This window comes from Myotis lucifugus, unplaced genomic scaffold, assembly GCF_000147115.1.
Source record: "Myotis lucifugus unplaced genomic scaffold, Myoluc2.0 scaffold_524, whole genome shotgun sequence".
Lineage (NCBI taxonomy): Eukaryota > Metazoa > Chordata > Mammalia > Chiroptera > Vespertilionidae > Myotis > Myotis lucifugus.
Window position 1 is genome coordinate 433,361 of NW_005871572.1, and position 12,215 is coordinate 445,575.

The window sequence follows — 12,215 nt, forward strand, 5'->3', positions numbered from 1 at the left end:
ATTTAAGATGTGATCCTCAGACCAGTGAGCAAGAATATGAAAGCAGGGACTATAAGATTTCACCAGACAGGACCTACCTGCAGCTGAATGGAGCCAAGAGGCCCCATGTCCAAGCCCTACTTCCAGTGGCACTTCTCACGACACTCCCAAAGAATGTTCAGATGACTTCGGAGAGTTTCAGAGTGAAAAGCCCAAAATCAGCAAATTTGACTTTTTAGTGGCCAATTCACAAAGCAAAATGAAATCCAGTGAAGAAATGATCAAAAGTGAACTGGCAACCTTTGACCTCTCTGTTCAAGGTGAGTAGCTTTCAACATAGATTTTTATTGTGGTGTTTGTTTGTTTTTTTTCCACTAAGGTGTTACATGTTCTTAGGATAAAAAGTTGGTCCTTGGTTTAGCAGGATATAGATTTTCCAGTGTTTGAAATCAGTCTATTACAGATAGCTATAAAAAAAAAGAAAAGAAAAAGTTTCCCTGAGACTATACTGAAGTCAAACCAGTATCCCTCAGATAACTGCTTTTTGGGCTAAACACACAGCCTGTTGTTGTTCATTAGCTTGTTTGCTTAGAGGTGTACTGGGTTAAAAGTACCAGAGAAATGGATTTGATCCACTTGTGGGCAAGTTAGCTCTGCTCTTGTTCCCTGGCTACATCCTGTAGCTTTTAATCCAGAGGCTGCAATGTGGTAGCTGTAGATCTGGATCCAGTCTGCAGACCTGTTTTATTGACTCACAAACAAGGTTTCTTAAATGTGAGAAGCAGTTCCAATATGTAAAAATCATGAGATTTCCCAATCTGGATTTCTAGCTTTTCTTAAAAAGTAATATCTGGCAATACTAAGCCCTTTAATTGATGGGGTGTGCTCTCTCCAGTGTCACAGTCCCCAGCACTTCCGATCTGCAGCTGACAGTCATTTACTTTACTGGCCTGCTTTTTGAAGACATTTGAGTTTGCCCTTTCTGCTGTGAGCCCACCTTGGCAGAAGGGATCATTGATTTCCATTAGATTGAGAAAGTATGTAGGAGATTGGTGCAAATCCATAACTAAGGACTGGAAAAGCAGCACAACTCTGACGCACTGATATTTAGAAAGACACGTTAGGCCTCCAAACTCCAATGATTCTGCACTTAGAATTATGCAAGAATTATGATAGATCAGGGAAGAGTAGTGGAGAAAATTAGGCGGGGAAACTAAGCAAGAGAACAATGGAAAGGATTCAACATGTAGCTTGCCAGACAGAATGAATGAGGTTGGTATTTCTGAATGTCTCATGACATAAACATCTGCAGAAGAGGTCACGTTAGCAAGAGCCTCGGCTTGCACTAAGCTGAGCAATCAAAACCTTTAACTGTGCCATCTACTCCCAGGATCACACAAGAGGAGTCTGAGCCTTGGTGATAAAGAAATAAGCCATTCTTCTCCTTCTCCGGCTTTGGAGCAGCCTTTCAGAGACCGTTCCAACACTCTGAGTGAGAAGCCCGCTCTGCCTGTCATCCGTGACAAGTACAAAGATCTGACAGGAGAGGTGGAGGTGAGCGGGGTAGTGTTCACAGGGGTCAGGTAAAGGACCAGCTGAGCACGGAGGGCCTGGAGAAAAAAGGCTTGCAGCTTTCCTGTGTGACACAAGGGGCAGAGAGACGCAAGGCACCAGACATAAAATATGCAACTAAAGCGAGAGAATGGTGACATTAGCCCTGGATGAAAATACCTCCCAGATATGGCAGGCACTGAAAGTAGGTAGTGACCTGAAAACCAAAATTATTCATAGGACTGCACAAGGGGGTCACGTTTAAGGAAATTCTTTTGAACACTTAGATTTTATCATTTTAGTGAATGTTAAAACATCAATATTGGAGAAGAGGAAAATGTTACGAATCTTCTATGTTTCCTGTACCTTAATCCCATACTGTCTTCCTCGTACAGCCAACCCTTAACCATTCTCCCCCCACTCCTGTCGTCATAGACATGCAGATATGCATGTACACACACACTCACACAGAATTGTAACTGTGGAAAGCCAGTGATTTGACATGGGCTCTTGTACTAGACACCTGTGTGGTGAGTACCGGTGAAGAAGTTTATGCTATCACTAGAAAAATGAGGCGACATTTGCAGAGGGGAGCAGTCACAAAACATTGTCCTCAGATCCATAAGACATGTGCTTTGAAGTTACATTTATTAATAATTTAAAATAGTCATTAGTGGGTTCGTAAGAGAAACTGTACTTGAACTAGAGTGATTTTAATAAAAAAGGAAAATCTTCCAGTGCCTTCTGGATTGACAGTTATAAATAGAGGATTCCAGACTTGCCCTTTTAACTCAGTTCTTTTTATGAAATTCACAGGAGAATGAGAGATATGCATATGAATGGCAGAGGTGCCTGGGGAGTGCCCTAGAAGTGAGTATATCACTTTTGTGGTGTTCACCTATATGTAAGCTCTGTCTTGTATCATTTTGCTTCCTCTTTAGTTCTTTTGAATGGACAAAGGCAAAATTAAAGAGAGCCCTACCTTGATTGCCTTGTGCAAAGTGAAGCTTTGTGGAAAGTCATACATCTTTTTTTTTAAAATACATATTTTTATTGATTCCAGATAGAGGAAAGAGAGAGAGAGAGAGAGAGAGAGAGAGAGAGAGAGAGAGAGAGAGAGAGAAACATCAGTGATGAGAGAGAATCATTAATCAGCTGCCTCCTGCACCCCCCTCCCGGGGATCAAGTCCACAACCTGGGCATGTGTCCTGACTGGGAATCGAACCATGACCTCCTGGTTCATAGATTAATGCTCAATCACTGAGCCACACTGGCCGGGAAAAAGTCATACATCTTAAGTGAGGCTTCTTTTACATTTGTAATAGCATACACTGGCTCATTTGTCAGTTGTGCCCTCATCTGTCACTGTGTTTAAGAAATAACAACTGCCCTAACTGGTTTGGCTCAGTGGTGCCCTCATCTGTCACTGTGTTTAAGAAATAACAACTGATATCATTAACTCTGCCTAAATTAATATTTTAGCTAAAGAACCTCTATCTTTCCACTTCCAAAGAAATGGAGGGTTGTTTCTCCAAGGTTAAAATTAAATTCTCAGGTTTGTTTTAGCATAGTTACATACATACATCAGTTAGTCATGCTTTTTCACACCTCTTGGCTTGGGTTTTCTACTAATAGTAATTTGATTTGCAATGACTTTTCTTGATTATGTAAGGTGATGTGATTTCATTTCTTGTAGGTCATTAAGAAAGCAAATGATACCTTAAATGGAATCAGTAGTAGTTCTGTGTGCACAGAAGTAATTCAGTCAGCTCAAGGCATGGAATATTTATTAGGTATGTTCTTTTATACTTTACTTATTCAAAAATCATGACACTTTGAAATATTTTCAGTTTTCCCTTATGTTAAGTAGTTTAATTTAGGTCTCTCAAGTTACATATGGCTTTATTAAGTAGCATCTGCATTTGTAGATATGTCATTGGCAAACATCATTATTTGACTATTTGACTTAAGATCTCTATGGCCACACTTGCCAGTCCTTGTTATAATAGCAACAATGTAAAATTATATCTGTATTACTGGTTTATCAAGGAATCTGAACAAGGTGATGCATTAGAATGAAATCATTGGGTCTCCAGTCAATGCCTGTCTTTGCTCTGTCAGTTCGTTTCTCTACCCCTTAATAGTATCACCGATTCCTTAACTTCCTGGCCACCTTCAGCTATTAAAAATCCCAGTCCAACCTGAAACCTCAATCTCTGTTTATTCAGTGTTCCTCCTGCCCCAAGCTCAGGCTTAGCCTGTGACCAAGAGCTACAGGCACTGGAGCCTAATCTTTTTCAGATCTTCACTCACATGTCACCTTCTAACTGAGGTCTTCCCTGGCCCCCCTTACTCCACTGTATCCCCTCTGTCCACCCTGGCACTTCCTGTCCCTTTCTCTGCTTGATTTTCTCCCTAGCCTTATCTCCTTTAACATCTTGTGTATTTTACTTATCGTTCTTGTTTATTACCTGTCTCCCTCCACTATAAGGAACCTCCAAGTAGGGAAGGATTTTGGCCTGTTTTGTTCACTGCTGTTTCTCCAACAGCTAGATTAGTGCCTGACACATAGTAGTCACTGAAGTATATTTGCTGGGTGAATGGATAGTGAAGGGATGTGGTTTCTCCTTTGCTCCTGCCCCCTCACTCTAGTTCCTCTTTCCCACCCAGACAGGCACAATTCTGCATAAACAGATGTTCGCCAGGGCTGCCTCTCCTTCGAATACTTTCCTGGTATCTATGAAAGATTGTCTTAGAGGTCCCCTCACTTGGCGTAGGGTAGACAGTAATTCCTGCCCTTCCCCTAGGAAAGGAAGAGGACAAGCCATAGGGCTGATGGCATACCACTGAAGACCCCCCAGGGGTCCTCCAGTTCTCTCTCGTAGAAGCTGGGGTAAGGGTTGCGGATGTGTCTGGTGCCTCTCCTTAGAATGCAGAGATACTTGGCACCTATCATCCGTACTCAGAAACCATAGGAAAAGAACTGTTCTGAATTCTGTTAAGTGTATAAACGATACATGAAACCGCAGAGTGTAAATCAGTGGGCATTATAGGAGTAAGATAGTTCTTAATTAGTTTGTAATGATATTGACATTCAGAGTTTTTTAAACTTTTAATATTCCCATTTTCAGCAAGTTTAATGGTATTTCCCAAATTCAAACAGATGGACTAAAAAGTCGAGAAAAAAACAAGTTAATACTTGCATAATACCTACTGTTCTACGGACACTGTTCTAAGCCTTTTATAGCATTAACCAATTTAATCCCTTCAACCATCCTTTGTGGAGGTGCTATTATTAACCCAGTTTTACAGATGAGGAAATTGATGCATAGAGAGGTTATGTGACTTGCCCAAAGTTACACAGCTAGTAAGTGACAGAGCTGGGATTTGAATCCAAGCAGAGTAGCTCTAGAGTTTATGCTCTTACCAGTCAGTGAAACTGAAGCATTGAGAGATGGTTGGTCCTAAGAGATAGTACATTCACCTCTGTCCAGATATAGTCCTTTTTTCCAACTAAGATAACAGCAAGCAGTACTGCTCTTGATACACTTCCAGCACCTAACTCTCTACGCTCTCACCCCGTCAGGTGTTGTTGAAGTGTACAGGGTGACCAAACGTGTGGAGTTGGGGATAAAAGCCACCGCAGTGTGCAGTGAGAAGCTGCAGCAGTTGCTTAAGGACATCGATAAAGTGTGGAATAACCTCATCGGCTTCATGTCACTTGCCACACTCACGGTAAGCCCATTCGACAATTCAAGCTGCTTTCCTTTCCAGAAACCTAAGTTGTAAAGCAGAGTGTACATTCCTATGACGACACTTATTGGAAGATGAAGGTGCCTACTGGTATGTATCATATTATGTTAAAGGAAGGACAGAACATTTGTGCAATTGGTTGAATAGTACCAGGTTAGCTTCTGGAAAACATTCATTCTTAACCCATCCTCTTAAATCATATACATATATGTGTATTTTGCAAAGCATTAGTTTGAGTTCCTTCCTTAGCATTTCTAACCCTAACCCCAGACAATGTGTCTTAAACAGCAAATCCTCTCCCCAGTATTATATTGCTTTTGTTTGTAATACTAAATTCTTAAAGAGCTTAAATCATTTCCAAAATCTCTATTGTTCCTTTGGACCATTTTTCAATTTATAACCTAAAATCATACAGTTTGGGTAATTATTTTTTTAAAATACTATTTTGACCAATTCAATAAGAAATGAAGTATAAATATTTGAAAATAAGATAAGTTACATTTATTTGGTGATATGAAATACTTCTAGAAATCTGAATTCAAGAGGTGGCATTCTTAAAATCCATATTAATAATAGTTAGAAAATAAAGAAATGGAAAACTCACTTTTTTTTTTTATCCTCACTTGATATTTTTCCATTGATTTTTAGAGAGTGGAAGAGAGAGGAAAAGACAGAGAGAAATATTGATGTGAGAAAAACTCTTCCATTGGTTGCCTCCTGCAGTGCGCCCGGGCTGGGGAGGAGCCTGCAACCGAGGTATATGCCCTTGACTGAATCAAACCCACGACCTTTCGGTCCGCAGGCCGACGCTGTATCCACTGAGCCCAATGGCTAGGGCAAAAATTCACTTTTTTAAATGTATTAAACCATTCAGATCTTTTTTACTTCTGACCGCATAGAGTTACTGGTTAATTTGTTTTCTACCTTACCAATATCTTCTGCACACCACTACTAGACATTTCTTTCTAAAATGTAAATCCGATTGTGTTACTAAGTACCCTTTAAAACCCCACAGTGCCTCTCCGTGTCTTCAGGATCAGTTTAAACTCCTTAGCTCAGTGTCTAGGTCCTTTCCGTCTCTCGGACCGCCCTGCCTCTCTCTGTTAGACTGCTTTACCTTCTGAACTCTGCATCATTTCCCCCAGAAGTCATTCCAGACACCCTTTTGTTTGGTTTATTTGAATCCTAACAGTGTTGATGTGGTACAATGTGACTATTCCTTAGGAAATGTATTAGGAAATATAAATTGGTACCACCCTATGACAGACGTGTTTGGCAATATGCTTTCCCTCAGCCTGTGAACTCCTTGAGGACGGGGACCAAGACCACAGTTTGTCTATCTTTTGTTATCATTCTGAGCACAGTGCCAGGCACTGCATAGATAACCAGTAAGAGTTGAGTGAAACAAAGGCCTTACAAACATTCAGTGATTGAGTAATTCCACTTTTAGGAAAACTTCCTAAGGCAGCAGTTCTAAATACAAACTTTCAGAAAGAAGCAAGTTAAATGTACAAGTTGTTCTCTGTAAAAGTGAAAAATTGGAAATAACCTGAAAGTCCAAAGCTAGAGGATTAGTCAGATTTGTATGGCTCTTCGTACTAGGATGTTACGCAACCATTTTTTAAAGAGCACAAAGTTTGAAATAACACAGAACTGTTACTACAGAGATGGAAGGAAATTTGCCAGAGTGGTAATAGGGTTGTGTTTAGGTGATGAAACGGGTTTTTAAATATTTCAAAGCTCCAGCTACAAATGAAGTTGTTTGGCTAATGATGTATGTGAGGGTACCTGTGAGGTTGTGGGATAGAGAAGTGTTGCCAGTTGTTCACCATGGAGTTCAGTGTATTACCTTTGCATCCTTAACTCTGTAGTTCATCAGCGCCTCTCTGCTCAGTTTGCCAAGGTCTTGCCCATTCTGTTCCATAGTTGTAAATCCCTCAGGGTGGCCAGTTGTCAGGAAAATGGGGTGAGTGGCTAGGCATTTGTGCCCTCTCCTTCAAAGCCCCATTAGGAACATCATTTTTGGCATCCATGTCTAGAGAGCGAGCTTACCTGGCTTTTTCTAGACACCAGGTAAGGTTATAGGTATTAGTCTGCAGCTAGACAACACAGGGATGCATTGCAGGTGTATGTGAGACCACTGAGTGTTCATTTCTCTAATCTCCCGTGCTTTCCCAGTTACCATTGCTTTTGTCACCAGGTTAGCTATGACAGAAAAGCAGTCATCCTCTGCTCAGATACTTTTCCTGAGTTATACCACATCGTTTCCTCTTGATAACTGGTAGGTCCTGGCCTATAACACTTAACTTGAACTGCCCACTGCATGGAGAATAGGATGCATTCCACAGAGGAAGTGTAAGGTGTGGATTGTCATGAAGAAGCTACTGCTCTGAACATAGATGTATAAATATGAGTGGCACAGACCAACATCTGTGTAGTTCAGTTCAGTTGGAAGAAAACTCTACCCACTGCAAGGACTCTGGGTTGAGGCTCAAAGCAGCGAAATCATTACTAAAATTAGAGGCGTGATTCAGATTGCATAGGAATCTTTTACCTCTGCATCATTGATTCATTTTAGGTAGAATTTTAAGTTCCTTAGGGAGCCAAATTGCCCCAGTCAGCTCTCTGATTTCGGTAATACTGATGGAACAGTATTTTGCACCTCGAAGCTGCCAGGTATTGCACTATATGCTTTACATTTGTTCTCATTTAATCCTGGTAACAGCTTCATGAGGTCAGTAGTATAATCCCCATTTTTACAGGTGAAGAAATTGGGGCTCAGAGACGAAACTTGCCTAAAACTGACAAATGTGGGATTTGAAAGCACATCATCCTTTAAAAATCCTTTATGCTTCCTATTGTGTTAGTCCCAGCTGAAGAGATGCTAAAAACAAACACTTGTTTCTTCCCATGAAGATTCCATGAAATTATTCCCATCAAAAGACAGCTGTTACTTTTCTCTAGCGAAGATGTCCCAGAAGTGCTGCATTGCAGTCATGATGTTTGGGCTAAGAAAAGCAGAGCACACACTTTTAAACTCCAAGTCGTAGCTCCTTAATCTTAAGTTAGAAGTTATACTAGCAAAGTTTTATAGTCCCTTTTCCTTTTATACATGCTCTTGATCCATGGACTCAAACTCCCTCTTGTGGTAGAAGCATATCTCCTCTAAGCACAGACTGCAGGAACTCAGAAGTAAAAATCATCTATTTTAGCCCTAGCCTGTTTGGCTCAGTGGATAGAGCATCAGCCTGCGGACCAAAGGGTCCCAGATATGATTCTGTCAAGGGCATGTACCTCGGTTGCAGGCTCCTCCCGGGTCCTCAAGGCTCATGCAGGAGGCAACCAACCGATGTGTTTCTCTCACATTGATATTTCTGTCTTTCCCTCTCTCTTCTCCTCTCCCTAAAAAAATCAATGGGAAAATATCCTCGGATGAGTATTCAAAAAAACAAAACACATTTATTTTAGTGAGACAAGTGAATTGTTACTAGTATCTAAGGTTCTATCTCATGGATATGGGTTAAAATTAGTAGGTTTGGAACAAAGACTCGGTCCTGTAAAACAAAACTCGTCCATCTCTGCCATATAAAATCTATCGGGAAAAAAATAGGGCTGTTACTCTCCTAGCCTCCAGTCAACTGAAGATCACACAGGCTCTTTGATTCCACAGTATAACACATGTTCTTTTGTGCTTTTCCACGCGAAAAAAAGCAGTGAATTTGAGTATTTACTTCCTCTTGCTGTGGCATATCAGAAGTTTATTTTTAATAATGATGGCATTTTATCTTGCCAGTCTACACAGTGTTGTGAGACAGAACCTTTATCATGTTCTGCATGGCTGTCCTCTGTTGACAAGGTGGATGTGGTTGGTAGAAGAATGCCCTCCCCCCAAAGATGCCCACGTCCTAGTCCCCAGAACTTGTGAATTTGTTACGTTAAGTGGTAAAAGGGACTTTACAGATGGGATTGAGTTAAGGATCTTCTGATGGGGAATTTACCCTGGATAATCTGGGTGGCCCAGTGCCATCATAAGGATCCTTCTGAGAGGAACCAAGGAGAGTGAGAATGAGAAAAAGACACATGACAATCGAAGCCGAGAAAAATTGGCAGGTGCTGTGCTATTGGCTTTGAAGATGGAAGATGGGACCATGATCTAGGTCAGTGATGGTGAACCTTTTGAGCTCGGCGTGTCAGCATTTTGAAAAACCCTAACTTAACTCTGGTGCCGTGTCACATATAGAAATTTTTTGATATTTGCAACCATAGTAAAACAAAGACTTATATTTTTTTATATTTATTTTATATATTTAAATGCCATTTAACAAAGAAAAATCAACCAAAAAATGAGTTCGCATGTCACCTCTGACACGCGTGTCATAGGTTCGCCATCACTGATTCTAGGCCCTCGATTCTAAGGAATATATAGGCATGCTCTACAAATGGGAAAAGGTAAAGAAGTAGATTCTCCCCCAGAATTTCTAGAGGGAATGCAGCATTGCAAAGCCATTTTAGAATTCTGACCTCCAGAACTTTTAGAGAATAAGTATATGTTGTTTTAAGTGACTAAATTTGTGTTAATTTGTTATAGTGGCAATAGGGGAAATTACACAATTGGCCAAGAATGGTTACATTGTAACCCAAACCAAAAGTCTGGAATTGTTTGTTGAATCTGTGACTAGATCACTCTTTGTATCAGTCAAATTAGTCTACGTTATGCTGCAGTTAACAAACCAGACCCCTCCCTGATCTTAGCGATGTAAGACAACAAAGCTTTATTTATTGTTCCTGCTAACATGCCTGTCTCAAGTTGGAGGATCTCTGTGCTGTGTCCTTTTCATTCAGGAACCTAAGCTGACAGACCCTCCACCATGTGGAATATAGCTGGTCACCATGGGAAGGTAAAGGGAACATCACAAATAGCACGTTGGTCTTAAAGGCTTCCTTCCAGAAGTGACACACGGAACTTGTGCTCACAGTCTATTGACCATGGCAGGTTGCACAGTGATGGCTAATTTAAGGGAAGGAGAATGAGAATACTTGTGAACAGTAATTACTACCAAAGCCTTCTTTTTGGGCATCATTTTAGCGGTTCATCATTGGCTAAAGATTGAGGATTGTATATCCCAGTCTGGCTCTGGGACTTGTCAGTGTATAATATAACTTTTTAAAAATCTTAATAAATGCATGAAATACTTCCAAATTAAAGTAAATGATGTTTTATTTAAGATGGCCTGAATCATTATTTTGCTTTGGTGTTGGATTTGGGTTTTTTATTTCTTTTCGTTGTTATTCAAATGTTTTTCTTAGTTGAGGAATAATTTACATAAAATGAAATGCACAGATCTTAAATGTATCGTTAGATCAGTTTTGACAAATGCATACAGCAATGTATCCTACCCCCATCAATATATGGAGTATTTTCATCAACCTCTAAAGTTCTTTCTTGCCCCTTCCCAGTCAGTCCCCTGATCTGATTCCAAAACATCCAGTGATTTCTATCACCAAAGATGTACTTGTTTTAGAACTTTATATAAATGAACTTATGTAGTATATATGTTCTTGTGTCTGTCTTCTTTTGCTTAGCATATTGTAAAAATTTATCTGTGTTGTTGTATGCCAATTTGATCTTTTTTTTATCACTGAGTAATATTCCATTGTATTAATATATCATGTTTCTTTTTAATCCATTTTATTGTTTATAGACATGCTAATTCCAATTTGGGCTAATATGAAAAGAGCTGCTATGAACACTTTTTGTGCAACACTTTTTGTTAACAGGTTTTCATTTCTCTTGGATAAATAAGAGTGGAATTGCAAGTTCGTATAGTAGATATATATTTTAACTCTTAAGAAATTAACAGCTGCCCTAACCGGTTTGGCTCAGTGAATGGAGCGTCGGCCTGCGGACTGAAAGGTCCCAGGTTCTATTCCGGTCGAGGGCATGTACCTTGGTTGCGGGCCCAGTAGGGGGTGTGCAGGAGGCAGCTGATGCATGTTTCTCTCTCATCGATGTTTCTAAACTCTCTAGCCCTCTCCCTTCCTCTCTAAAAAATCAATAAATTTTTTTTAAAGAAATTAACAGCTTTCTAAAGTTGGGGACCTGCCCTTTTAATCATTAGGCTACACTCTCCATAGTTCATAGATTTGTTGTAAAGAATAAATTAGATGATGCATGTAAAGACCTTAATGTGGTGCTTAGCACAAGTAAGAGCTCTACTTATTTTTTTTAAATTTTAGTTCAAGCCTTTGTGATTTATTTAAATATATTTTTTATTGATTTCAGAGAAGAAGAGAGAGATAGAAACATCAATGATGAGAGAAAATCATTGATTGGCTGCCTTCTTCACACCCCCTACTGGGGATTGAGCCCATAACCCAGGCATGTGCCCTTGACCGGAATTAAACCCTGGACCCTTCAGTCAGCAGGCTGATGCTCTATCCACTGAGCCAAACCAGCCAGGGCAGGGGTCTACTTACTAGCTGGTAACTTCCAGGTCTCTCCCCCTCGAACACTAGGACTGTATATCCATCTGCCTGCTTATATAACGTCAGAACTTGGCTGTCCCATAGGCAGCTCAAACTGAGCTCTTCTCCTGCCATCCTCCATTCCCAACCCTGGTCTGCTCTCATGTACCTTATTTTGGTGAATCTCTCAGTTGCCTATGCCTCCCCGCTCCTTGCACACTAAAGGTCACCCAGTCCTGTTGACTCTACTGCCTTACTAGGTTTTTCATGTGCCCATTGCTCTCCACTCCCCACTGTTGCTACCTTAGTTCAGACCTTCCATGTCTGGGTCCTGGAGTGCTACAACAGCCTTGGGAGGCCCATACTTTGAAGATTGCCTCCCCTAATTCACTGCCTACACTGCAACCAGAATTGTCATGATCCAATTAGAACCCTAACGGCTTCCCAGGATAAAGCCTCAACCCCAT

General features: G+C 40.5%; 1 protein-coding gene and 1 long non-coding RNA gene across 2 annotated transcripts in view; one reads left to right on the plus strand and one right to left on the minus strand.

The window, feature by feature from the left end:
* The window catches only part of LOC111823507, a 17,797-nt gene extending 9,216 nt beyond the window's left edge, over positions 1–8,581 (minus strand). Inside the window, exon 1 of the long non-coding RNA XR_002826536.1 lies at positions 7,133–8,581. This is a non-coding gene — a long non-coding RNA (uncharacterized LOC111823507). The remainder of the gene's footprint in view (positions 1–7,132) is intronic.
* Positions 1–12,215, plus strand: part of SYNRG (synergin gamma) — a 59,654-nt gene that overhangs the window by 44,724 nt on the left and 2,715 nt on the right. The window contains 6 exon segments of the mRNA XM_023745211.1: positions 13–51; positions 54–299; positions 1,370–1,533; positions 2,347–2,400; positions 3,227–3,323; positions 5,117–5,265. Of these exon segments, the coding sequence (XP_023600979.1) occupies positions 13–51; positions 54–299; positions 1,370–1,533; positions 2,347–2,400; positions 3,227–3,323; positions 5,117–5,265 (749 nt within the window).